Below are 25882 nucleotides of genomic sequence, written 5' to 3'. Positions count from 1 at the left end.
TTCCTCCAACTTGGGTTGTTTTGCATGCAAGTCCATGGCTCTGTGCGCAGACTGACACCTCCCCCCCCCCCCCATTTCAGTGGCACAACCTATGTAGGCCATAGGACTGGGCGATGTATTGATACGTCGTTCAGGACCGGTTTGAGGGCGATGGCGCCTTCATCGCAGGTGGGGCTTGCCTTCCTTCTCTGTTCGCCCCTTCCTCCCTGCACCAGGCAGCAGCGAGAGTGGCAGCAGTTTTACCCTGGTGCCTCGCAGGGCTGGGGCCAATGCTGCTCGTTCCTCCCCTTTTCAACATTGCAATGTCTCACTACACCACGATGTTTGGCTGGTGATACATTGCAATGTTGGAAAGCTGATATTGCCCAGCCCTATTAGGCAAGGGGTCTCTGTTTGCACAAGAGATATATCACACTGATTTTTTTTAATTGCTGCATTGCTGTCAGTGTGTTAGAATTATTCACTTGTGTAACATTTGTGAGCATTTAATCACAGTAGTGACATGTCAGGAAACCTATTTCATGCTTCTTAAGCTTGTGTGTGGTCAGGCTGCATAAAATTGATCAGATGCATTAAGTTACATGCTCCTAACTCAGCCTTTCTCAACCTGTGGGCCCCCAGTTGTTGTTGAACTACAACTCCCATCACCCCTAGCTAGCAAGGCCAGAGCTCAGGGATGATGGGAGTTGTAGTCCAACAACATCTGGGGACCCACAGGTTGAGAACCGTGGACTCTTCAGTGGGATTTAATGACAATGCTAAGGATTGTAGGATGCCATCTGATGCACATTTACCTGGGTGTAAGCCCCATTGAGCACAGTGGGACTGCAACTCACTTCTGAGCAAACATGAATAGAATACCTCTGCACTCAGATCCTGCCTTCCCATCCAAACAGGATGATAGACTAGATGGGTCTTTGGCCTGAAGCGGCAGGGCTCTCCTTATTTCAGTTCATGCGCTTGTCTGTGGACATGCTTGATAGACGTGTGCAAAGAGATCCTAGCAGGGAAATTCTGTCCACTTGAGATTGCTAGCAGCTGCTGTTCAGAGACATACTATGCCTCCAACATTGGAGGCAAAAAACATATATCAGGGTTAGCAGCCATTGAAGGTGTTGTCTTCCATGAATATGTCTAATCCTCTTTTAAAGCTTTTCACCCTGCATGCTATATCTAAACAAATCTTTGCCTATGTTTTAAATGGGAAGTATGTCCGTATTAACAAACTGAACTTTTTGTTTGTAATAATGCATCTTTAAAGCAAAGTCTGCTGAAGTTCAACCATCAGGAAACCAGCTGGGCATACCTGGGCAACAGACTGTCGACTCATCTCCAGATACCTCGCCAGGTGCAGCACCCATGCCCCGTTCTTCATCTGTTGCTAATCTTCAGACAGCTAGTAAACTTATTTTGAGTTCTAGCCTGGTCTACAGTTGCCCATTGGATATTCCAGTTGGTGTAGAAGTTGTACGAGCTACTCCTTCTGCAGGTAAGACGACGATTCAATACTTAGTTACACTGGTTCCTATAACTTTGGTTACCAGTCTTGAGACTTTTGGCAAATTCTGCATTCATTGGTCCGCTGTAACCCTATAGATACAAAAAAAAAAAAAAAAATTGTTTGGATGTAGTTTTCACTCTTGTATATTGTGAATTAGAAACGTGAATTAGGAACAAAATGGATTGGAGACTGAAATGTTCGATACTGCTAAGAAATCAAAACAGATCTATCTTCATGCAGGCTTGTAAATAGCCAGTTGCCTGCAGACATTTCCTAGATGGAGAAAGCTTTTTAAATTTCAAGAGGGTGTAAGTTTCACTCTTTTGGACCACAGACCTGCCACAAATCAGCAGGCTAGTAACTTTTTGCGGGCTCTCTTAGGAGGCTGTGTTTGTGTCATGTAAATGCTGTTTCACCTTGGGATCTTCAAATGAAAGGCGGTATACAATTTTTAATAATGATAATAATAGTAATCTCTGATTCATTTAGGACACCTGAGCTCTTCATCAATTTACCCAGTCTGCCTTGCACCTTACTTGCTGGTTACTTCCTGTTCGGATGACAGAGTCCGGTTCTGGAGGTGCTCTGTAGAGACGGTGGTGAACAGCAGAAACGAAACGAAGGAAACCTATCACTGGAAGAAGTGGCCTTTAATGAACGATTCGAAAGAAGACGACAGCAGCACAGTGGGCATTTCGGGAAGGCCTGTTGCTGTCAGCTGCTCCTATACGGGGCGCTTGGCTGTGGCATACAAACAGCCCATGCAACACAACGGTTTTGTTTCCAAAGAATTTTCTATGCACGTTTGTATATTTGAATGTGAATCCACCGGAGGGTCGGAATGGGTCTTGGAGCAGACGATTCACCTGGACGATCTAGTGGAAGTCGGGAGCGTCCTTGACTCGAGAGTGAGCGTGGACAGCAATTTATTTGTATATAGTAAAATGGATGTATTTTTGAATAAGGACCGTCACCTGATGCCAAACACCAAGCATCTGGTCCACTTGGACTGGGTTTCGAAAGAAGACGGCTCACATATTCTGACGGTCAGCATGGGTGCAAATATATTCATGTACGGCCGACTTTCGGGAATTGTGACTGAGCAAACCAGCAGCAAAGAGGGTGTCGCAGTCATTACTTTACCACTAGGTGGTAGCATAAAGCAAGGCATAAGGTCCAAATGGGTGCTGCTGAGATCCATAGACTTGGTGTCCTCTGTAGATGGCACCCCTTCATTGCCAGTCTCTCTGTCTTGGGTAAGAGATGGGATACTGGTCGTGGGAATGGACTGTGAAATGCACGTCTATGCACAGTGGAAGCATGCCATGAAATCGGGGGGCAGCGAGAGCGACTGTTTCCTCGGCGAAGACTCCCCCACGCAAGATCCATTGAAGACCAGTTGGATGGCCAAGAAAACCAGTATCATTGACGGAGCAGGCATTGTGGACGATGTTTTCGGAACCCCCACTGTGATTCAAGATGGCGGGCTTTTTGAAGCCGCCCACGTCCTTTCTCCTACCCTCCCGCAGTACCACCCAACCCAGCTCTTGGAGCTGATGGACCTGGGTAAAGTCCGCAGAGCAAAAGCCATTCTTTCGCATTTGGTGAAATGCATTGCGGGGGAAGTTGCCATTGTGAAAGACCCCGAGTCGGCCGACGGCGGCTCCAAACGGCACCTCTCTCGCACCATCAGTGTAAGTGGCAGCACCGCAAAGGACGCGGTCAGTACGGGGAAAGAGGGGACGCGAGACTATACAGAGATCGACTCTATCCCTCCATTGCCATTGTACGCGCTGCTTTCGGCAGACCAGGATTCCACGTACAAAACGGAGGAAGCGACCAAAAGGCCCCAAGGCTCACAAGACCATGCCAAAAGGAAGCCAGAGGATCACTATTCAGATCTGTTCCAGGTTCAGCAGGTGACGACGGACGACTTCATTGATTTTGAGCCAGAAAGGAGAGAGCATAAATCCAAAGTCATCAACCTGTCTCAGTACGGTCCGACTTACTTTGGGCGAGAGCATGCCAGCGTCCTCTCAAGCCATCTAATGCACTCAAGTTTACCGGGACTTACTCGCCTTGAGCAGATGTTCTTGGTCGCCTTAGCAGACACTGTTGCTACCACAAGCACTGAGCTTGATGAAAACAGAGATAAGCATTACTCAGGTAAACAACTTGCCCACTTTCTCGTGGAATGCTTATTGAGGCAATAGGGGAAGATGCGACATTTAGGAAGTGGTGCAAGACATTTTTAAATTAGTGTGCGTGTTCTTCTTGACCTCTAATTTATTTTAGATAAATATATTTCATAAATATATCCTGCTTGGGCCCACCCACACATCCCACATGCAATCAATCAGTCAATCAAGTCAAGTAACCTTTGTCGGCATCACGTAAGAACATTCAAAATACATTCAGAATAGATAGGCCAGTGCGATCTTGTCGCCACCCCAACGGCACTGTCACCCGCCAAAGGGCAGAAGAGGCGAGCAATCTGCCTCATCTCTGTGGGTTTCCAGCAAGGGCAGGATCCTGTAGCGACAGAAAATTAAATACACTGGTGCCTCGCAAGACAAAATTAATTCGTTCCGCAAGTTTTTTCTTCTTGCGAGTTTTTCGTCTTGCAAAGCACGGTTTCCCATAGGAATGCATTGAAAATCAATCAATGCGTTCCTATGGAGACCGTCCGGGGACAGAGGGGAAGCGCCGCGGGCCTTCCCCTCTGTCCCCGGACCTGTTTTAAAGCAAGGGAAGGGGCAGCGGGGAGAATCTGTCCCCTCTTTTGAAGCAAGGGGCGGAGGGGAGAAGATCGCTTCTCTCCGTTGACGTCCCTTGGTTCAAAAGGGATCCGGGGACAGAGGGGAAGGCGCTCGCGCGCCTTCCCCTCTGTCCCCGGAGATTGCGGGGCTGGCAACGGGGAGAAGCGATCTTCTCCCCGCCACCCCTTGCTTCAAAAGAGGTCTGGGGTGCGGGGGCAAGCTTCGTTTTGCGAAGCAAGCCCATAGGGAAATTCGTCTTGCGAAGCAACTCGAAAACGAAAAAACCTTTCGTCTTGCGAGTTTTTCGTCTCGCGAGGCATTCGTCTTGCGGGGCACCACTGTAGAGGAACTTAGCTACTGTCTTGGTGAGCTCCTGGTCTCTCCCCTGTAATAAGAAGCGCATAACCTCCATATCTGGTTTCCATTTTGGAATACATAGATGGTCTAGAAATTGTTGGCAGAGATCATCAGACATTTTACATTTAAGGGCCATGTGAGTTAGAGTTTCCACCAGGTGGGCATCGCATGGGCAGATCCTATCTCCTTCTGCCAAACCCGCAAACCTACCCCAAATCAGTCAATCAGATACCTTTATTGGCATCACATTATAAAACATTTCAAGTATCTGGAATAATTAAAAAGCCAAGTGTGAAGCTATCAAGGGTTATAAGGTCACACTATGGTTGTGTGCATTTGAATATTCTGCTATGCCCTCCATATGTAAATTGTTTTTAGAACCTTTTGTTTGAAAAGGCCTCATATGAATATTGTAACTAAGCAACATGGACACCTGTGTGTATTGTTTTAACCGTTTGGTGCGTTTTCACAGGGAGAGAAACTTTAGATGAATGCGGCCTGCGGTACCTGCTAGCTATGCGTTTGCATACATGCCTTCTGACATCACTCCCACCTTTATATCGCGTTCAGCTGCTTCATCAAGGTAATTCTTTGGTGCGAACTGCCTGTTGCGAATCACTCTAAGAAGCAGCAAGCAATGGGAAGAATAGGTCATCTAGTGACTGTGAGCTGTTGGGTGTTGACCCATGGCAGGGTCTCCTTGGTGATGGCTCCCTGTTTGTGGCATTGAGGTGCCTCCTTTATTATTCAAGTTCGGGGGGATTTAGAAACATTCTGCTTAAAAGGTGTTTAGTGGCTGAAAGATACTAGGAACTTTGAATTACTAATAGTGAGACTATGGGATTGGTATTTAGATGTTTATAATTGTTTTTAAATATTTTAAATATCTTGTATATTATTTTTAGTTGTGTTGCTTTAACCTTTTTATTTATTTATTGCCCTGGACTCCTTGGGTAGGGAAAAGGACGAGATATACTAGTGTTATGATGACAATTTTATTCACTAGATTGGTGGAATTGGAGGTGGCCACACTCAGTTTTTCTTAAATTAATGTTCTGAATTCTAAAGCTCTGAATGCACGCTTGTTCCAAAAATTGCACAAAATGAACTTTTTGCATCATTCTTAACAAATTATGAATGTTTGTCCCCAGTGGCTTTAAATCCAGTAAGTCAAACATGCTCCCACCTCCCCCTAGGCTATTATTTCTGATCTAATTCACCATGTTGTAATTGCCTTGTGCCTGTGATTTCCCTGTGCTATGATTTAGGTGTTTCTACCTGCCACTTTGCCTGGGCTTTTCATTCGGAGGCAGAGGAAGAGTTAATCAACATGATCCCTGCAATTCAAAGAGGAGACCCCCAGTGGTCCGAACTAAGAACTATGGGTATAGGCTGGTGGGTCAGAAACATTAACACACTCCGAAGGTGCATGGAGAAGGTAATTTGAGCCATTCTTGGTGATAACTGGAAGGTCATGAGCCTTTGAATCTGCCTTGTTCCAAGTTACATTGTGGTGAGGCATCTCATCCTGCTGTTATACAAATCTATGGTGTGACCTCACTCGGCATCCTGGGCATCGTTTTGGTTGCCTCACCTCAAAAAGGATATTGTAGAGCTGGAAAGGGGCCTTCCCTCCCCCTCCCCTTTTTGTGAAGATTGCCCGCTCTGGGATCCCACAGCTGGTTCTCCCCTGCTCTCCTCACTGGCCCAAGTGGGACTAATTTAGGGGGATGGATTTCCCCCCTAAATTGATTTTTTATGTTTTATTTTATTGTTATTTAAGCTTTATACCACATTTTATGCTTTTTTCTTTTTCTTTTTTCTTTGTAGAACCAATTAAGTGTTTTAAATTTGTTGTTAGCCGCCCTGAGCCCAGTTTCCTGAACCGGGAAGGGCGGGGTATAAATAAAAAAATATTATTATTATTATTAGAGCTTATGGCAACGCTTATGTAGGAGCTTGGGAAAATTGCATCCCTGAGGCTCTTGTAGTTTGGCAGAAGTAGATTAAGCTATTGGGATTGTGTGAGAATTGGGAAGAGAACTCTTAAAGAATGTGTCAAAATGGACTTCCCCTGTCTATTCTCAGCTTAAATGCAGGCATGCAAGACATGATCACAGGCTGCCATTTGAAGAGATTGGCTATAGAACTGTGGTTAAGCTGGAAAATGCCCTTTGACTATTCTGAGCCTAAATAGATTTGCTGTTGGAGTTACAGTCATAAAGCTCCAAAGTTCTTCCCCGAAGCAAGTTTGAGCTGGTACGGAATTGTTCAAAACACAAGACCAAATATATTATTCTGTGAACCTCCCCGAGACCACAGGTTATAGGGCAGTATATAAATTCAATAAATAATAATAATAAAGCTAGAGCAACTCGCCATTGAGGAAACATTACAGCATTTGGGACTATTCTTTGCCAAAAAAAGGCAAGGGTGTTTGGGCAGTGGGAATGTGGCAGAGGTATTTAAAACTATTCCTGATGCAGATGAAGTACAGAGTTTGCCTCCCTTCCTCATACTAGAACTCAGGGGCATCCAATAAAGCTGAATACAGACGCTTCAGGTTACAGACTCCGCTAACCCAGAAATAGTACCTCGGGTTAAGAACTTTGCTTCAGGATGAGAACAGAAATCGGGCGGCGGCGGCGTGGCAGCAGTGGGAGGCCCCATTAGCTAAAGTGGTACCTCAGGTTAAGAACAGTTTCAGGTTAAGAACGCACCTCCGGAACGAATTAAGTACGTAACCAGAGGTACCACTGTAAATTGTACATCCCCTCATGCAGGATGGATCTCTAAGTGGCTACTAGTCATAATGACTGTGTCTTTCCATCCCCTTGATATCTTGGTTGCCATTTTCTGAACCTTTTATAGCACTATAATAGCTTTGTTGGGGATAAGGTGACCAGAACTCAACACGTTATTCTGAATGTGGTCACACCATAGGTTTGTGTAATGGCATTATGATACTGGCAGTTTTATTTTCCGTTTCTTTCCAAACCATCCCTTTTTGCCTTTTTCATGGTTGCCACACATTGTGTTGACATTTTCATTGAGCTTATCCAATATGCTCAGAAATGTTTCATATTACGGTATTATTTTGTCCAACACTGAGCTATATCAATTTCTATATTTCAATTACTCTCTCTGTATTCAGAAAAGCATGAATAGGATCAATATTCCTGCTAACCAGTCAATTATTATTGTTTATCTACCTACCCTGATATACTGCTTTCCTTTTGCAGAAAGGCTTTTGGGTGGGAAGCAGGAGAGAGCAGGATACTATTATTGACAAAAATCAAAGCATTTTATTAGTTTGCTATTTCATTTAGGATCTTGAGAAAAGCAGATACGACAGAGGTAATGGCATCAGTGAAGGCACCATACCTTTTTGCCTCTAGGAAAGAAGACAAAACAATGATGGGAATATGCCCTTTTGCTGCTTAGGGAAAGCAGTTGAAGGCAGGTTGGTTGGGTGAAAGGCCAGAGGCAGAGCTGCAGACCACCTGCAATTTGTGTAGTTTAATCTGCTTGCAGCCCTTACTCTCTGTGATACTGTGGACTTTTCTTTTCCTTTTTCTCTTCCCTAAATACGACAGGTTGCAAAAGCAGCATTTCAGAGGAACAACGATGCCTTGGATGCTGCGCTATTTTACCTCGCGATGAAGAAAAAAGCAGTGGTGTGGGGTCTGTTTCGGTAAGTTCCATTAACTTGGCCTTTCCTTCTTCCCTCGCGGGTGGCGCTGTGGTCTAAACCACTGAACCCCTTGGGCTTGCCGATCAGAAGGTTGGCGGTTCAAGTCCCCGCGACGGAGTGAGCTCCCATTGCTCTGTCCCAGCTCCTGTCAACCTAGCAGTTCGAAAGCACGCCAGTGCAAGTAGATAAATAGGCACCGCTGCGGTGGGAAGGTAAATGGCATTTCCATGCGCTCTGGTTTCTGTCGTGGTGTTCCATTGCATCAGAAGTGGTTTAGTCATGCTGGCCACATGACTCGGAAAGCTGTCTGTGGACAAACACCGGCTCCTTCAGCTTGAAAGCAAGATGAGCACTGCAACCCCATAGTCGCCTTTGACTGGACTTAACCGTCCAGGGGTCCTTTACCTTTATCTTACCTTCCCTCGAAAAAAAACCCAGTTAGGATATAGGCGAAAGCTTGTATAAAATTACGGGGGCTTGTGCCACTTTTCTAGTTGATACTCTGCGTCCTGTGCAATCCTTCACGTTGACTCAGCAGTGAGTCCCACTGAGTTTTGATGGGCCTTACCTCTGGGTGAATGTGCATAGAAGGTGCAGCCCTAATGAAAATCTCTCTCTCTCCCTTTGTTTTCCAACACAGGTCTCAGCATGATGAGAAAATGACACAGTTCTTCAGCCATAATTTCAGTGAAGATAGATGGCGCAAAGCAGCTTTGAAAAATGCTTTTGCTTTGCTGGGGAAACAGCGCTTTGAGCAGTCAGCTGCCTTTTTCTTGTTGGCTGGGTCACTAAAGGATGCTATTGAGGTATTGTTGCCCCAAATACATGGGTGTTTTTGTTGTGGTGGTTTATAGGTTCTTCTGTTCATTCATATATCTGTAGTACAGTCGTACCTTGGCTATTGAACAGCTTAGTTCTCGAACGTTTTGGCTCCCCAACGCCGCAAACTCCTTGGAAGTGAGTGTTCTGGTTTACAAACTGTTTTTGGAAGCTGAACGGTCAACGTGGCTTCCGATTGACTGCAGGAGCTTCCTGCAGCCAATCAGAAGCCATGTTTTCATTTCTGAACATTTTGGAAGTTGAGCGGACTTCCAGAATGGATTCCGTTCGACTTCCAAGGTATGACTATAGTCTCTTCCCTTCTCCCAAATTTTATTTATTTATACTTTTCAAGTATGTACATTTCACTCATTTTATACATTTCACTCATTTTACATTTATATTGACATTTCAAAACTTGGACCCATCTTCCTTTTGCGACTCTAAATTGTTTTAAACTGTTTTTCACGTGGTGTTATATTCGTTGCAACCTACCCTACACGTAATAAATAAACGCAGAAATATGTGTGCTTATGGAACCTTGATGTTCGTTTTCTCCACAGGTGTGTCTTGAGAAGATGGAAGACATCCAGCTAGCCATGGTTATCGCTCGTCTGTATGAATCCGAATTTGAGATCTCCTCCACCTATACAGCCATCCTTTATGAGAAGATATTGGGCTGTGAGAAAGATGGAAGTGGATTCAGCTGTGCAAAACTGCACCCGGACCCTTTCCTGCGAAGTCTTTCCTACTGGGTAATGAAAGAGTACACTAGAGCACTCGACACTTTACTGGAACAAACACCAAAGGAAGATGATGAAAACCCAGGTAAAGACTGTTTCAGATCAGGGGTGTAGCGTGCTGGGGGAGGGGCAGCTGGGCCGAGTCCCGGGCGCACAATTTGGAGGGGATGCGAACCAGGCGTTCCCCCACAGGGATCCCCTACCTTCCCCACCTTGTCTGGGCCTGGCCGTGCCGCTATATCCCCAGCACCCACACTGAATGGCTGCCCGGCCAACGTTGAGAGGATTCACCTGCCAAGGGCCGTGTTGGCCAGTTCGGCACCCCCATGCGCAGGCACACAAGTGGCACACCGTGGCCCTGCGAACCCTCCGTGCCCCACACTTGCCTGGCAGTGTTGGCAGCAAAGGCTAGGTTGATGCAATGGATTTTATGTTCACCCTCTGTGCCACACCCAAAGGCCGCAACGCCACTGTTTCAGATTGTTAGGAAAGCCTCAGTCTTGGAAGGAATGCTGCTTCATTTCATTTACTTATTAAAAGCACTTGGTTGGTTGGTTTTTTCCACTGCCCTGTGCCAAAAAGACCCTCAAGGCAACTTGCAGCAAAAATATAACACCAATAAAATAGAAACTTGCAGAGAACAAACGGAAATGAAAGCAAGAAAACAAAAATTAAAGCCCCAGCAGCCCTACAACATTGGCAGTGATCACGGTTATATAAATCTAATTAATAAATTATATATAATGTATTGCTAAGTAATAATAATCACCATTAGAAAGAGAAAAGCCAATAAATAGCTCCAAAGCTCCAAAACAAAAAATTAAGAATCAAATAATGGGCCAGAATATTGTGGAGTGACCATAGATCTCTGCCTGTCAGACTATATTCTGAACCTCCTGTTTCTGATGTTCTGGCCATTGTCACATTTTGCAACCTAACGAGCCCTGATTTTGTGAAGCAGTTTCTCCATTTGTTTACAGCAGGGGAGTCACAAAACCTTTTTGGCGTTGGAAGAATCACATCAGGGACCCATGTTTTTTAAAAAGGAATATTAAAATTGAAAACCATTTTAAAAGCCATTTGTGGGCGCACAAAAACATGTTGACATCACAGTGGAATACCTATGGGACCAGTTAGAAAGAAGGGTTTTTGTTTTTGTTTTTTTAATATAAGAATTTATCTTTTGACAAGGGGGGACAAATCCTTTTGGCATCCCGATAGTTCAAGGGGGGAGATCATCGAACCAGTCATTAAAACTGACAGTTTTTTCAATGACAAATTTAGGACGAGGTCTTGGGGTTGGCAAAGAAATGGGGTGCCAGATGCAACCCACAGGATAGTCCCCCCTGATTTACATGTATGTATCCCCCCCTGCTCTAACCCCAAAGACTTTCCAGAGCTGCTTTCAATTACCATAGCCTTTATGACTATTTCTGGTGTGTCACTAATCTGATTTCTCTAGTCATTGTCAAATCGTGCAATCCCGTGGTCTTCAGTTTCTACAACTACCTTCGCACTCACCCCTTGCTCATCCGAAGAAATTTTTGCCTGCCCGATGGGGCCTTTGCCACTTTGGGATTGCAAGCCGAGAAAAGCTTGATCGACAGAATCAATCTTATTGAGAGAAAGCTGTTTTTCACTACTGCAAATGCTCATTTTAAAGTGGGGTGTCCCGTTCTAGCCCTCGAAGTCCTTTCCAAGCTCCCCCAAATAAGCAGCAAATCCAATATCTTCATCAAGACAGAAGAAGCCGGCGAGAGTCCTGCTGCGCAGAACGGTGTGAAATTGGAACCAAAGGCGTCGGGCGAAGGCAGTGCTGCAGACTGGTCGCAGCCCGGAGAGAGCTCAGCGGAATTGACGAGTCAGATGGAGTCCGCAGCCCTCGTTGACTGGAGTGAGCCGGCAATAACGTTTGAGGATGAGCCTCTGAAATTGGACTGGGGGGAAGACAAAAGCAGCTCGCAGGAAGAGGAGGAGGAGGATGGTTTGCAAATGAAGGGCTCGAAACAGGAACCAGAAAGTGCAAAGCAGGCCGGGAGAAGCCCGGACGACGATGCTTATATCGACGACATTGAAGTTGACGTGATCGCTGAGCAGCTGAAGTTCAGAGCGTGCCTCAAAATCCTCATGACGGAGCTCAGAACGTTGGCCACCGGCTACGAAGTCGACGGAGGGAAGCTCCGCTTCCAGCTCTACAACTGGCTGGAGAAGGAAATTGCTGCTCTGCACGACATCTGCAACCACGAAGCGCGCGGGAAGGGCGAGGGTGAAGCAAGTGCCCAGATAAACGGAGACCTCCTTGACCGCGAAGAAGTGGGGGACAAGGGGGACATCGGCTCGTACGAGCGGCACCAGATCGAGCGGCGTAGGCTGCAAGCCAAGCGCGAGCACGCAGAGCGGCGAAAGTGGTGGCTGCAGAAGAACCAAGCTCTCCTGAGGGTTTTCCTAAGCTACTGCAGTCTCCACGGGGCACAGGGTGGCGGTCTTGCCTCTGTGAGAATGGAGCTCAAGTTTCTGCTGCAAGAATCTCAGCAGGTAAGGCCCAGTTTCCATTCTCTTTTTTTATTGACTATTACAAAACAAAAACATCTTGAAGGTCCCAGGCCACAGGGAGGTTAGGCTGGCTTCAACTAGAGCCAGGGCTTTCTCGGCTGTGGCTCCAATCTGGTGGAACGCTCTGTCACAAGAGACTAGGGCCCTGTGGGACTTGACATCTTTCCGCAGGGCCTGCAAGACAGAGCTGTTCCACCAGGCCTTTGGTCAGGGCACAGCCTGACCTCCTCCTTTGGTAATTCTTCACAGAACTCTAGCCCAATGGTTGCCATCAATTTGATTTGAATTAATTTTATAATGAAATGATTTTAGAATGTTGTATTATTTTATTGTGGTTAGCCACCCTGAGCCCATCTTTGGCTGGGGAGGGCAGGATATAAATAAAATTTATTATTATTTATTATTATTATTATACAGTGGTACCTCGGGTTACATACGCTTCAGGTTACATACATTTCAGGTTACAGGCTCCGCCATCTCAGTAAAGAAAAAGAATATGAAGGGGAAACAGGGAACCTATGGATATTTATTGAAAGAAGAAGCGGGTAAACTTAAATTTAAAAAAATCAAGGAAATTAGACAGCTATGCACAGATTGGTTTCAGTACCATCGATTGAATTGGGTGTTTAAATTAGACATTAAAATCGGGTTCCAAAAAGAAATTTCAGAAATAGAAAAAGAATTACTACAAAATAATAAGAAATTGTTATCAAAGACTTATAAATTACAAAAAAGGAAAGTATCTGGGTATTTGGCTAACCTCAAAAAATATTAATTTATATAACAATAACTACAATAAAATTTGGAAAGAAATTAAGATATGGAGACCTGGAGTAGGTTAAAATTGTCATTATGGGGCAGAATCTCAAAGTACAACCTTTGAGATCCTGTATATCAGTATTCTTCAGTACCATACATTCTTTAATCCAGCACAGACATGCGGCTTCAAAGTACAACTTTAAGTCTGGCATGGCGAAACCACCCCTCTCATTTACTTCTGTCCATAATTTCTATTTTATTTGTGTTTTTTTCCCCTGCCAGATAAATTTAGAAAGTTATTTTGGCCAATCTTTAAAGGGAGCTTGTCCTGTTGTTTGAAAAAGAAATAGCATTTTGGGCAATGCATTCATTTTTATGGCTGAAATTCTGCCCCATAATGACAATTTTAACCTACTCCAGGTCTCCATATCTTAATTTCTTTCCAAATTTTATTGTAGTTATTGTTATATAAATTAATATTTTTTGAGGTTAGCCAAAAACCAAGATACTTTCCTTTTTTTGTAATTCTTGCTTTCCTTGTTCATCCATATTTTAACCAAGAGCTTTGTTTTTTTCTTATTTAATTTGAAACCTGAAACTTCACCAAATTCATATATTTTCTCTAACGTTTTAACAATACATTCTATTGTGGCCCTCTACATACTTGCTGGACAACAACTCCCATCATCCTTGAGCATTAGCTATGCTGGCTAGGGCTGATGGGACATGTTGTGTGATCTCAGAGTGCTGTGATGCTCGTAGTCATGTGACACTTTTTTGGGCTGTGTTTTTGTTCCACTAGGAAACGACAGTCAAGCAACTCCAGTCGCCCCTCCCGTTACCCACCACGCTACCGTTACTGTCGGCAAGCATTGCTTCAACAAAAACGGTTATAGCCAATCCTGTGCTGTATTTAAACAACCACATTCATGATATCCTTCATACTATTGTGCAGATGAAAACGCCACCCCATCCTAATGTTGAAGATGTAAAGGTAACGAAAGGGGAAATGAGCTTTTAGAATGTGAAGAGTATGGTTTGATGCATGTTGTAGCAAGAATCCCGGTAGCTTGTCATGGTCATAGAGTGGTATTGTGGGCATGGGAGCCTTGGTTCAGATCCGAAACAGAGCAGAATTGAGCTAATATTTGAGAGCCAGTGTAGTTGGAGTGCTGGACTAAGGGTTTGGATCTACGCTCGGCCATGAGATTTGCTGGGTGACTTTGGGCCAGTCCCAGTCTCTCAGCCTAACCTCCCTCACAGGGTCGTTGTGAGGTTAAACATGGACGCGGTTGGCGCTGTGGTCTAAACCACTGAGCTTCTTGGGCTTGTCAATCAGAAGGTTGGTGGTTTGAATCCCTGTGACAGAGTGAGCTCCCATTGCTCTGCCCCAGCTCCTGGCAACCTAGCAGTTCGAAAGCACACCAGCGCAAGTAGATAAATAGGTACCGCTGTGGAAAGAAATTAAACAGCGTTTCTGTGAGCTCTGGTTTCCGTCACGGTGTTCCGTTGCGCCAGAAGCAGTTTAGTTCTGCTGGCCACATGACCCAGAAAGCTATCTATGGACAAACGCCGGGTCCCTTGGCCTGAAGGCGAGATGAGCGCCACAACTCCATAGTTGCCTTTGACAGGACTTAACCATTCAGGAGTACTTTAAAAAAGAAAAACCATGGAGAAGAGAGGTGAACCATGTACACCACCTTGAGCTCCTTGGTAGAAAGCAAGATATAAATGAAAAATAAATAAATGAAAAAAGAGTCGTATACACACAGGGGTTTTATGGTGTAAGCCCTCTGCTTCAATGGAGTAGGACTGTACCTGCCTGACATTTGCATGTGTCCTAGGTAAAGGTAAAGGGACCCCTGACCATTAGGTCCAGTCGTGGCCGACTCTGGGGTTGCGGCGCTCATCTTGCTTTATTGGCCGAGGGAGCCGGTGTACAGCTTCCGGGTCATGTGGCCAGCATGACCAAGCCACTTCTGACAAACCAGAGCAGCGCACGGAAACGCCGTTTACGTTCCCGCCATTTACCTTCCCACCTATTTATCTACTTGCACTTTGACGTGCTTTCGAACTGCTAGGTTGGCAGGAGCAGGGACCGAGCAACGGGAGCTCACCCTGTCGCGGGGATTCGACCGCCAACCTTCTGATCGGCAAGTCCTAGGCTCTGTAGTTACGCCACCCTTGCATGTGTCATATGGCAAAGCAAAACCTTGCTTTGTGCAGGGCTCAGGCTGAATACTAAAGAGCAACAAATCTCTGAACCCCACATAAGAGCAGCAGTTCTGTTCTACTTGCAAGATCTGCTGAAAGGGGTGCATCTTTAGTTACTCCGAACCCACAAAAGGCTTAAAAGACTGGGTATTTTTTTTCTTGGGTAAAAAGGTAAAGGACCCCTGGACAGTTAAGTCCAGTCAAAGGTAACTATGGGATGTGGTGCTCATCTCGCTTTTCAGGCCAAGGGGGATGGCATTTATCCGCAGACAGCTTTCTGGGTCATGTGGCCAGCAGGACTAAACCGCTTCTGGCTCAACGGGACACTGTGATGAGCTCACATGGAAACGCCGTTTACCTTTTTTCCATGGACACTTTCTGCCTCTCATGTACAGCCACACCTCCAAAACAGCAGCTTTTCATGGAAGATCAGTTTGCCCAAAAGTTCAGTGCCATGCTAGTTTGCAAAAGCATATATTAATTACACCCCTGTAAAATAAATACTGTATTTTTCCTCTTTTAGGTGCATACCCTCTATTCATTAGCCGCTTCCCTTTCTGCATCTATTTACCAAGCCTTGTGTGACAGCCACAGCTACAGGTAATCTCTTTTCTGTGCTTAGTAGGTTGTATGAGGACACTCTGCTTCTGATCAGGGACAGTCTAATAATTCTAAAATTAAAAAGGGAGATTGTAAATTGTAGTCCACAGTAGTCCTAAACTGTGTAGTCACTTGCTTTATATAGTCTCATTTTGCTTGTTTGTGACGGTTGTTCTGAATGTTGACAGTGTTTTTAAGGCACTAAGCTTATTGTATGAGGATGCAATCAGCATTTTTTAAAAGGCTGCTTCTCCCAACTAGTGTGGTAGAGTAAAGAGCCCTGGTATCAGTTTATTTTGTAATGAAGAGAATAATTACATAGACACTGATCAGAAGAATAAAGAAGCTTTCTGCCTTATTATAAATAGGAATCTTTGGATGAAACCTGGTTGGTGCTCATGGAAAGGGTTTTGATCCAGAAGTGGTGTCCACTAATAGAAGAAGAAGGGAGGTTATTTTTGCCTGTTTCTCCTGCAGTCGCTCCACCGACTTTTCTGAAGGGTTCCCTCACTGTCTGGAGCCGATCTGGGGGGATGCAGGGAGAATGGGTAATTGGCCAAAAATATCTTCCTTCTCCTTCCGTTAGCAGACACTCCACTGGATCAAAAGCCTTTTTGTGACTTGGATTCTAAGGTAGGTTAAGCAAGTTCATGGAAGGAAAGTCCCCCCCCCCCCGGTTCTGTCTCTTCAGCCACCTGCTCTGGGGAGTTGGGGGGGTGGCTGCTGGAGGAGGAAAGGGATAGAAGCTTGCTTAAGTTAACTTATCTTTAGATCCATGCCCAGTTTGGGGCTGACTCCTTCCTCTCCCAGCAACCCTCACTCTCTAAAGAGGCCAAAGAGCATGGGAAATGATGCAGACAGAAAAAGACATGAAACTTTCCTTTAGTGAACCGCCTTACGTTTCTTACCTTAGGATCATATTCAGTGAGTCCAAATGCACCAGTTGGAGCCCGCCCTTTGAAATTGAAACTCAATTGCCATTTTTGTCACATTAACAACAACAAAATCAAACTTGTTTTTAGCAGTCAGACCGAAACAAATCAGTTTACAGGAATGGTTTATCAAGGACTGCTATTGAGTGACCGTCGCAGACTGAGGACGGAGAGCATTGAAGAGCATGCTACACCAAATTCGTTGCCCGCACAGTGGCCTGGTAAGACAATTCACCTTCCCTAACAATATCATGCAAGTGCTTCAATAGGTGTACATCAAACCTTGGTTGACGAACAGAATCCATTCCGGAAGTCCATTCGACTTCCAAAAACATTTGATAACCAAGGTGCGGCTTCCGATTGGCTGCAGGAGCTCACTGCATGCAATCAGAAGCCGCCAAAGCTGTGTTGGACGTTCAGCTTCCAAAGAATGTTTGCAAACCAGAACACTTACTTCTGGGTTTGTGGAGTTCGGGAGGCAAAACATTAGAGTCGCAAGGCATTCAGGATCCAAGGTACAACTATAAAGGCTCGATTCAAAAACCAAACCAAACCATGAAGTTGAGGAAGCTTAACTACTGTTAGGCACAATGCCTGCATTGTCAAGCCATTGTTTGTTTTCATATACTGCTAGCAGTGAGTGGCTATGTGGCTTGAATTCCTGCATGTAGTTAAGATTCTGTTTTCATTCTTCCACTGGATTTCTTCACTGGCCAGTTATGAATGACCACCTTTAGATCATCTGGGAACCATATAGATATATGGAAAAAAGAGTTAGATAAAATCACTGTAAATTGTTGTGATGATTCAGAGAAAAAATCACTATAAATTGTGATGATTCTGAGGTTTAATTTGAAATCAAGCTGGATTTGAGTTTGTTGGTGTCTCTGGCAACCTCTCTTACATCACGGATGTTGGCTCATATTATGGATGTATGAGCTATATTGTTTTATTGGTACTGTCGCCACAGGTTTGTCATGGCCTTTGGCTAGAACAATAAAATTAAATTGTATAATAATTAGGGGAGGGCTAAGATTTGATTCATATAAATTAGCACAGGTATGTTAACTTATACTGAGTCAGATCCATGGTCTGTCTAGCTCAGTATTGCCTGCACTGACTGGCAGCGGCTCTCCAGGATTTCAGGTTGGAGTTTTTCCCAGCCCTACCTGGAGATGCCAGGAATTGAACTGGAAAACTACTGCTGAGCTACAACTCTTCCCCTGTATGCAAGTTGCGTTCAGATTTACCGTATTTTTCGCTCCATAAGGCACGCCGGACCATAAGGCGCACCTAGTTTTTAGAGGGGGAAATCAAGAAAAAATTCTTATTCCCCCCCCCCAGCCCCAAAGAGCAAAGAAGCCAAGACAGCGAGCAGGATCCATCCCGCTCGCTGTCTTGGCTTCCTCTTTAGCCGCATGCAACCTCTCCAGCCGGGAAGGGCTGTGCACGGTTATGGCAATACCCCCACCTCCCGCAAAAGCCCACAGGAGCCGCGCACCTTTTAAGGAGCGCGCAGCTCCTGCGGGCTTTTCTACGAGGAGGGAGAAGGGACTGACTGGCCGTGTCAGTCCCTTCTCCCTCCTGGGGAAAAGCCCGCAAGAGCCGCACGGAGCTTGTGTGCGGCTCTTGGGGGCTTTTCCTGCCTGCCTCCCCCCTGCATTCGCTCCATGAGATGCACACACATTTCCCCTTACCTTTTAGGAGGGAAAAAGTGTGTCTTACGGAGCGAAAAATACAGTATGTGATGGGCAAGGGCCCCTTTTCAGTAGCAAGCAGTGCCTCTGCATATAGGCTCACTTCAGCTTGATGGAAACCCTGCAAATCATGCGTACAGAGCCTACGTGCATGGAACTTGCCAAAATTGGAAAGCACAATCCTGATCTCTCAGACAGGCACAGCTTTCTTTACTGTCTGCCTGCACGGGGCTTATGTGATTACTGAAACACTGCTTGGATGAAACAAGCCGGCTGCACGATATGCCCAGTTTACAAGGAGATCCTGTTGAATTTGCTAATGCCATCAATGTCTGAGTAATGAGAGGATTTGAAAAGCTTCTTTGAGGTAGAACTTCCCTCCCGTCTCACCCTCAACTGTTTTTCACTGTCCAAGTGAAGACACTTCCTTGGCAAAACTTGGAAGCATAATCTAGAAAGCACGTGCTTTCCTCAGGAGACAGATTTGATATCTGATTTCTGCTTGGTAATAGTTTTTAGCTCCAGTTTATTGTAATGCTGCTTTTATAAATGGGGTGGAGGTAGTGGTTTTGTATTGTTTTAATGTAACTGGTTTTTTTCTTTTTTTATATAGAAAATTCAGAACAGTAGCTATTGGGTATCTTAATAACTTGGTACATATATAAAATGGATTTCCCAATTTTGTCTTTAAAATGTAATTTGGAAGGAGGCCAAAGAAAGTTCTGTTCAATACACATTCTGTCATCTGGACACTTTGGGTTCATGTTTGCATGATCATATCTCGGCACATTAAGTGGAGATAGTTCTATTATTCTTATTGCTGTTATCCATTTTTTTTCATTATTTATATAACAATTAATTGCCAGGGTGACTTCTAAGCAGTTCACAAGTGTAGACCACTTTAAAAAAGCATGTATAATTAAAATGCACACTATAACAATTTGATGAAAACATTAAAATAAGCATCTACTATTCAAATGTATAGGGACGTGGGTGGCGCTGTGAGTTAAACCACAGAGCCTAGGACTTGCCGATCAGAAGGTCAGCGGTTCAAATCCCCACGACAGGATGAGCTCCCGTTGCTCAGTCCCTGCTCCTGCCAACTAGCAGTTCGAAAGCAAGTGCAAGTAGATAAATAGATACCGCTCCGGCGGGAAGGTAAACGGCGTTTCCATGCTTCTCTGGTTCGCCAGAAGCGGCTTAGTCATGCTGGTAACATGACCCGGAAGCTGTACGCCGGCTCCCTCGGGCAATAAAGCGAGATGAGCGCCACAACCCCAGAGTCAGCCATGACTGGACCTAATGGTCAGGGGTTCCTTTACCTTTACTATTCAAATGTATAATTAAGCAAGCAGTTAAAAGAGGAGACCAGAAGGATGCTTGTCTAAACAGGTGTGCCTTCAAGAGCCAGTGGTGTGCCAATACTGATGGTGCCTCTCATATTTCAGTGGGGAGAATGGACAAACACATCATAATCTAATGTGCCCATCATCTCTTCTCATCTTTGTTTTTCAGGTGTGAGCTCACTCATAAACCTCTTAAATACAGCCCAGGATGAGGACCAGCCAAAGCTGAATGTCTTGCTTTGTGAAGCGGTTGTAGCAGTCTACCTAAGCCTGCTGATACATGCTCTGGCTACCAACGCTTGCAACGAATTGTTTCGACTAGCAGCCCACCCCTTGAATAACCGAATGTGGGCTGCTGTCTTTGGAGGAGGAGTAAAACTTGTGATCAAACCAAGGCGGCAGTCGGAAAATATTCCAGGTAGCGTATCTCCTAGGAGACTGTAAACGCGGGTGGCGTGGGAGGCGTTGGGAATGAGAATTTTGTGAGTTACAATACAAACTTAAAAGCACAGTCCTGGAATCTAAAACACTTTTTCTTACACTCCTTTTAAGCTTGGGGGTATTTTGTTCCATCACAGCACTGTGGAAGCATTTGATGTTCTTGAAGCATCCTCCTGCATCAGGGATGGAGAACATGTAGCTCTCTGGATATTTGTAGGACTCCAAGTCCCATCGACCCCAGCCAGCATGGCCATTGACTGGGGTTGGTGGGAGCTGTAGTCGAGGAATATCTAGAGGGCCACAGGGTCCTCATCCCTGTCCAGTACGATGGGAAAAGGTCTTCAGAGGCCCCTCGACTGCATGATTTTAAGGGTCGATGGTATACATTTCTCTGTTTGTGAAAGGGGGGCTGCTCCACAAACACACTTTGGACGTTTACCATCCTGGCTTGCTGAACTAAAGCTTAACAAGGCAGGAATGAGCACCAAGCCTGCACATTCCACCTTTGCCCTGCCGATACCTCCCTTTGCATGTTGGTTTCAGCGTTCTGATCCTGATTAACTTAAGCTGCTGTTTCCTGTTGCATCCCAAATGAGAAAGTGTGATCTAATACCATTTTACTAGCTGGCATCCTCTATCTAGGGGGAAGAAACTGACAATACCTGCCAAGCTACCAGTAACTCATCAAATGTAAACTCCTGTAAAATAAGCCATTTCCCAATGTATTTTTCACTTCATCGGGTTTAAACCACTTTGACAGCAGTTATTCATCTCAACCCTGTGTGCAGAAGGCTTCTGGTTTTCAGTTTTGGCAGTATTCGTGAGCTGGTCTACCAGCAGCCTTTTGATTATATTACGCACACAGCACTTTAAATAGATTGAATTTCCTGCATGCAAACACTGAGGGTTGCATCCAGTGTCCTACTCAGAGTAGTCCCACTGAGATGCATGAATAGCCATGCCCATTAACTTGAATGGGATCTGCTCCAAGTAGGGCTAGCATTGATACTTTACCATTTGTTAATCTTCCACTCAAAATTTACATTAGCTACACTGTGTAGATGTGTTACCGGTACTTTCAGTAAGATTTATTTTCAAGTGAATATGCATAGGACCTGGTTGTTTGGAACTATATTCTGAGTTGGAATTATACTCTTTTTAAAGGCCTAACTGCCTAGTGGGAAAAGGCTGCACAGATGAACACTTCATAAATGTGTCGGCTAGGAATCCAGAGTTTGCGTTAGTGGAAACTGACACAGTGAGACTTCCTGCCCACTGCAGCCTGCTGTGCCCCTTAGGAAGTATGTGGTATTTGTGACAGGGATGGATGCATTGGAAAAGGAGAATAGGAGAAAATCAGGTGAACACAGCTTGCACAAGAACATTTTCAGCATAAATCGTTGCCTTATTTATATGCGACTTCTCCATTTTAAAAAAACTGTGCTCAAAGCAACACACAGCAACCAGAACAATACCATATATCACAAGATCAACAACTGCAAGAATGATCTCATAATAAGAGCATCAATAAAGCAGCTACATAGAGTAAATGTAACAGCATACAAGAAAAGAACAAACCCCAATGTTTCAGTAGCAAAAGCAGCAAGGGAGTTTGGTCTCGGACAAATCCTAGAAAGACTGGCATGCAGAATATAGATGTCACCATACAAGACCATTCAGATACTAGTAAAAGTGCAGTGCAAGTACCTAATTTGTTCTTAGGCCAAGGATTTATGCCCTGAAAATACCAGCCTTACTTCTATAGCCCTTATGACCACAAGGAAAGGCTTGACTGTCTGTGGGCAACGAGTGGTAAAATCTCAGGAGATGCTAAGTAAGGATTCCAGGGGGTGAGCTTTCGGTCTGTCTCCTTGCCCTTTTTTCTCCCTGACGAAAAAGGGACAAATTGCATGCAAAAATATAGTATATATGTTCTTGCAGAGCTGGTTTAGTGATTGATATATACATCCATGTTTTGTATGCTCTCAGAATACATGCAGATGCTTTTCCAATTTGTTTACCGCCTCTGAGCCTCTAAGCTGCCGCAAACAATAAAGTAATCAGTCTCCTAATATGTTCAATTCAGATAAACCGCAGTGCTTAACCACCAACGTAGAAAACGTAGTGTCCTTAAAAAATCTGCAGTCATCGCACCAGGTTGCTTTATCCAATAGCAATGAAATGGCTTCTGGCTATGACTTAGAGCGTCTATGCCAGAAGGATGGTGAGAGAAATCTGGGTGCTGATTGCTGTGCATGTTTTGTTTTCCATTAGAAATATGTTCCAAACTGGATATTTTTGGCATGGATTTTTGTTTTTCGCTTTTTGGAAGATGCTCTCCTTTATCTTCTCCGTTCTCTTTTCTTCATAACTGGGGGTTTATGATATGGGCTTATCATAATGGAGACCAATCTTTGATCTGCGTTTATTACTTTTGGATCAGTTTTTGGTGTGTTGCCTGTTACCCGCAAGTTCTTTTTATACTTAACTACTAAGGGCTATCTCCCCTGCTCTCTTTGGTTGCCAATAAAGTAATCAGTCTCCTAATCTGTTAAATTCAGATAAACCACAATGCTTAACTTCTGTCTCCACACTGAGCACATTTGTGAAGTTTATATGCATGATCTTATTTTTTTATTTCTCATTTGTCCCATTGTGATCATACTTCTGCAGCAGTTATGCTTGCAGTTTAAGACAACAAACCCCCTTACTCTTGCAAGCTCTTAATTTATTTACCAATATTTATATTCCACTTAATAAAATATACATTTCTGAGCAGTTCACAAAAATGATATGAAATATTCATTAAAGAGGGATGTGTTCAAAATGAATATATACTTTTAGAAGAACATTTTTATTTAAAACAGGCCTCCCACTTCTATTATAGTTTGACTTCTACCCTGACAAAAATGAAAATATTTATTAAAAATATTAATAGGGAAGTAGCTATGAAATCAGAAATGGGTGCATATATTGGGTTGTTTGTGTGTGCTTTTGTGTGTGTTGTATTTTTATTTTAGTAGATTTTCAGATCTTGGAAAATTTCAGCTCTAGCTACTTCTTTCGTTTTAGCTGACATCTCTCTCCTTCTCCCTCTCTCCCTTTCCCTCTCTATATATTTAATTTTAAGCAACTGGTTGTAGAGTTAATTTCCACAATGCCTCCTCCCTGTCTCATTCCACAATGCCCTTTTCCCTTCTAATGAAGACAAATTTCTTTAAATCTAGTAGCTGATCCAGTTTCTGATGATACAAAGGACGTTAATGAAGGTCTGTAAAGATGTGCACTGTAGCCAGACGTTACTTGTGTGTAGGAATGGGTAGTCAAATCGGTTTGACCAGTCAAGTGATTCCCCGTTATTTCATCATGGTCAAATATTGTCAGATATTCAATGAATCTTAAGAATTGCCTTGTGGCAAAGTAAGCCTTAGCTATTGACCATCTGTTGTATACCCAGGGAGATGCAAGTTTCAAATGGAACAGAGTTGTGTAAATTTGGCAGAAGAGGTGAATCGCAAAAGCATTGACTGCCTAACTAACTGCATTCAGAAGGGATACGGGTGGTGCTGTGGTCTAAACCACTGAGCCTCTTGGGCTTGCCGATCGGAAGGTCGGTGGTTCAAATCCCCACAACAGGTTGAACTCCTGTTGCTCTATCCCAGCTCCTGTCAACCTAGCAGTTCGAAAGCACGCTAGTGCAAGTAGATAAATAGGTACCACTGCGGCAAGAGGGTAAACGGACTTTCTATACATTCTGGCAGTCATCACGGTCCTCCATGCTCAAGTAGCGGTTCAGTCATGCTGGCCTCATGACCTGGAAAGTTGTCTATGGACAAATGCTGGTTCCCTCGGCCTAAAAAGCAAGATGAATGCTGCACCCCATAGTCCCCTTTGACTGGACTTAACCGTCCAGGGGTCCTTTACCTTTTACCTTTTTTATTGACTTTCTTTTTCTTTTTCTTTTGCAATTGCTATGCTAATTTCAATGTAACTTCATCTTTAACTGTGTTATAACTGTTTGCCATAACACTGCAGGTTCCTGGACTTTAATAGCACTATAGAAGAGAAACTTTTGTTAGCACACAAATATGAACCACTGAATTTTTTAAAAAATGAAAATATCTCTCCTTATTGTTTCACAGTAACATGCTTCCCTGCCCCCTTTCATTTTATTTTTGTAATCAGAGTAGAAGTCTAAATTGTTGAGGATGTAAACCTTTTTGGTATTTTTCCTGATAAATTGATTTTTTAAAAAATAAGAAAATTGACTGATGTTTGGCAATATTTGACCAGTGTTAGATGAGTCAGCCTGTTGACTATATTTCGGCTGTCTTAATTCCTAGCCCCACCTGTGTTAGAGAGAAGATCTGTACTTTTAAAATTTGAGCACATTTTGTTTCGAAAGTAAATGTAATCTTCAGTACATCTTGACCAGGGTTTGGGAGAGGGGAAAATAATCCAGTTTTATCTGCATGACGCTAACATTGAACAAATGCCTAAGTAGCATTGTAAGGAAATGCAGTTCTAAAACTAGGAGGCTTCTCTGATCAAATTAATTTACGTATTGCTATTTTTTTCTCATCGCATACAAAAGTAGCTTTCTACTTGCATAGGATCTGTCTGAAGATTACAGTTATCTCTGCCCTTCCCCCTTTTTTTAAGGTATGGACTTCGTACCAAAGAGCTTTATCACCGCTTGTTTTATGCTTTCAATCTAACAACTCTTGATTACTTGTGCACTTTTGATTAGGATTGAAATGCACACCCACATCATGATTAAAAGTGCCGGTTCGTGGCCACAGTTGTAGCTATTAAAACCCCTCTACATTCAGCCCCTCCAGTTCCTTCGGAAGAAATGGACAAGCATCGCCGCAGATTCAACATGAGAATGTTAGTGCCAGGAAGGCCAGTCAAAGACAGTGTTGTCCCTCCACCTGTGCCTGCAGAAAGACCGTCTTACAAAGAAAAATTCATCCCTCCGGAACTCAGCATGTTGGACTATTTTGTCGCAAAGGTAATTCTTTTTGTTTATCTCAAGAATGCCTGATTCCCCTCCCTCCCTTTAAACGAAGGCAGCAGCGCCCATCATCACCTTTAAAAAGTTAAAGTATCATTTATGCAACTTTGCTCCTTGCAAACAGCTGAAAGTCTGTACATTTTGATAATAACCCTTAATTAAATTAAATAATCATTTCTGATGGCAACCGTATGGGAAATATATTGTATTTATATGTGTGTATTTATATATATGAATGATTGACCTTTTAAAATGCCTTTATAAAATGTGGGTTATTTGGGGGGGGCATATTGGGTTTTTGTTTTTATTTTGATTATATATTTTGTGGATTTTATTTTGATTTTGTTCTGTGAACCGCCCTGAGACCTCCGGGTATACTAATAGTAATAATTGGAGGGTGGCAGGGGTTAAAGAGTCCAGGAGCAGGAAGGTACCTCAGTGGTCATCTAG

The 25882-nt window shown here is 43.9% G+C and overlaps 1 protein-coding gene across 7 annotated transcripts in view; it reads left to right on the top strand.

The window, feature by feature from the left end:
- DMXL2 (Dmx like 2) overlaps nucleotides 1–25882 on the top strand; it is a 100476-nt gene that overhangs the window by 50445 nt on the left and 24149 nt on the right. For 2 of the 7 annotated variants that reach the window (XM_081169949.1, XM_081169952.1), the window contains exons 17-30: nucleotides 1262–1489; nucleotides 1991–3667; nucleotides 5090–5200; nucleotides 5886–6055; nucleotides 8214–8311; nucleotides 8952–9117; nucleotides 9694–9958; nucleotides 11336–12408; nucleotides 13988–14179; nucleotides 15923–15999; nucleotides 17022–17152; nucleotides 20144–20392; nucleotides 23643–23684; nucleotides 25248–25429. In XM_081169949.1, coding sequence (XP_081026075.1) covers nucleotides 1262–1489; nucleotides 1991–3667; nucleotides 5090–5200; nucleotides 5886–6055; nucleotides 8214–8311; nucleotides 8952–9117; nucleotides 9694–9958; nucleotides 11336–12408; nucleotides 13988–14179; nucleotides 15923–15999; nucleotides 17022–17152; nucleotides 20144–20392; nucleotides 23643–23684; nucleotides 25248–25429 — 4661 coding nt within the window. The remainder of the gene's footprint in view (nucleotides 1–1261; nucleotides 1490–1990; nucleotides 3668–5089; nucleotides 5201–5885; nucleotides 6056–8213; nucleotides 8312–8951; nucleotides 9118–9693; nucleotides 9959–11335; nucleotides 12409–13987; nucleotides 14180–15922; nucleotides 16000–17021; nucleotides 17153–20143; nucleotides 20393–23642; nucleotides 23685–25247; nucleotides 25430–25882) is intronic. The other 5 variants (XM_081169948.1, XM_081169951.1, XM_081169950.1 and 2 more) reach the window with 3 other exon arrangements.

This window comes from Podarcis bocagei, assembly GCF_964188305.1.
Source record: "Podarcis bocagei genome assembly, chromosome: 14".
In the NCBI taxonomy this organism is placed as follows: Eukaryota; Metazoa; Chordata; class Lepidosauria; order Squamata; family Lacertidae; genus Podarcis; species Podarcis bocagei.
Note: the sequence above shows the minus strand (reverse complement) of the source record. Positions and strands in the feature narration are given on the sequence as shown.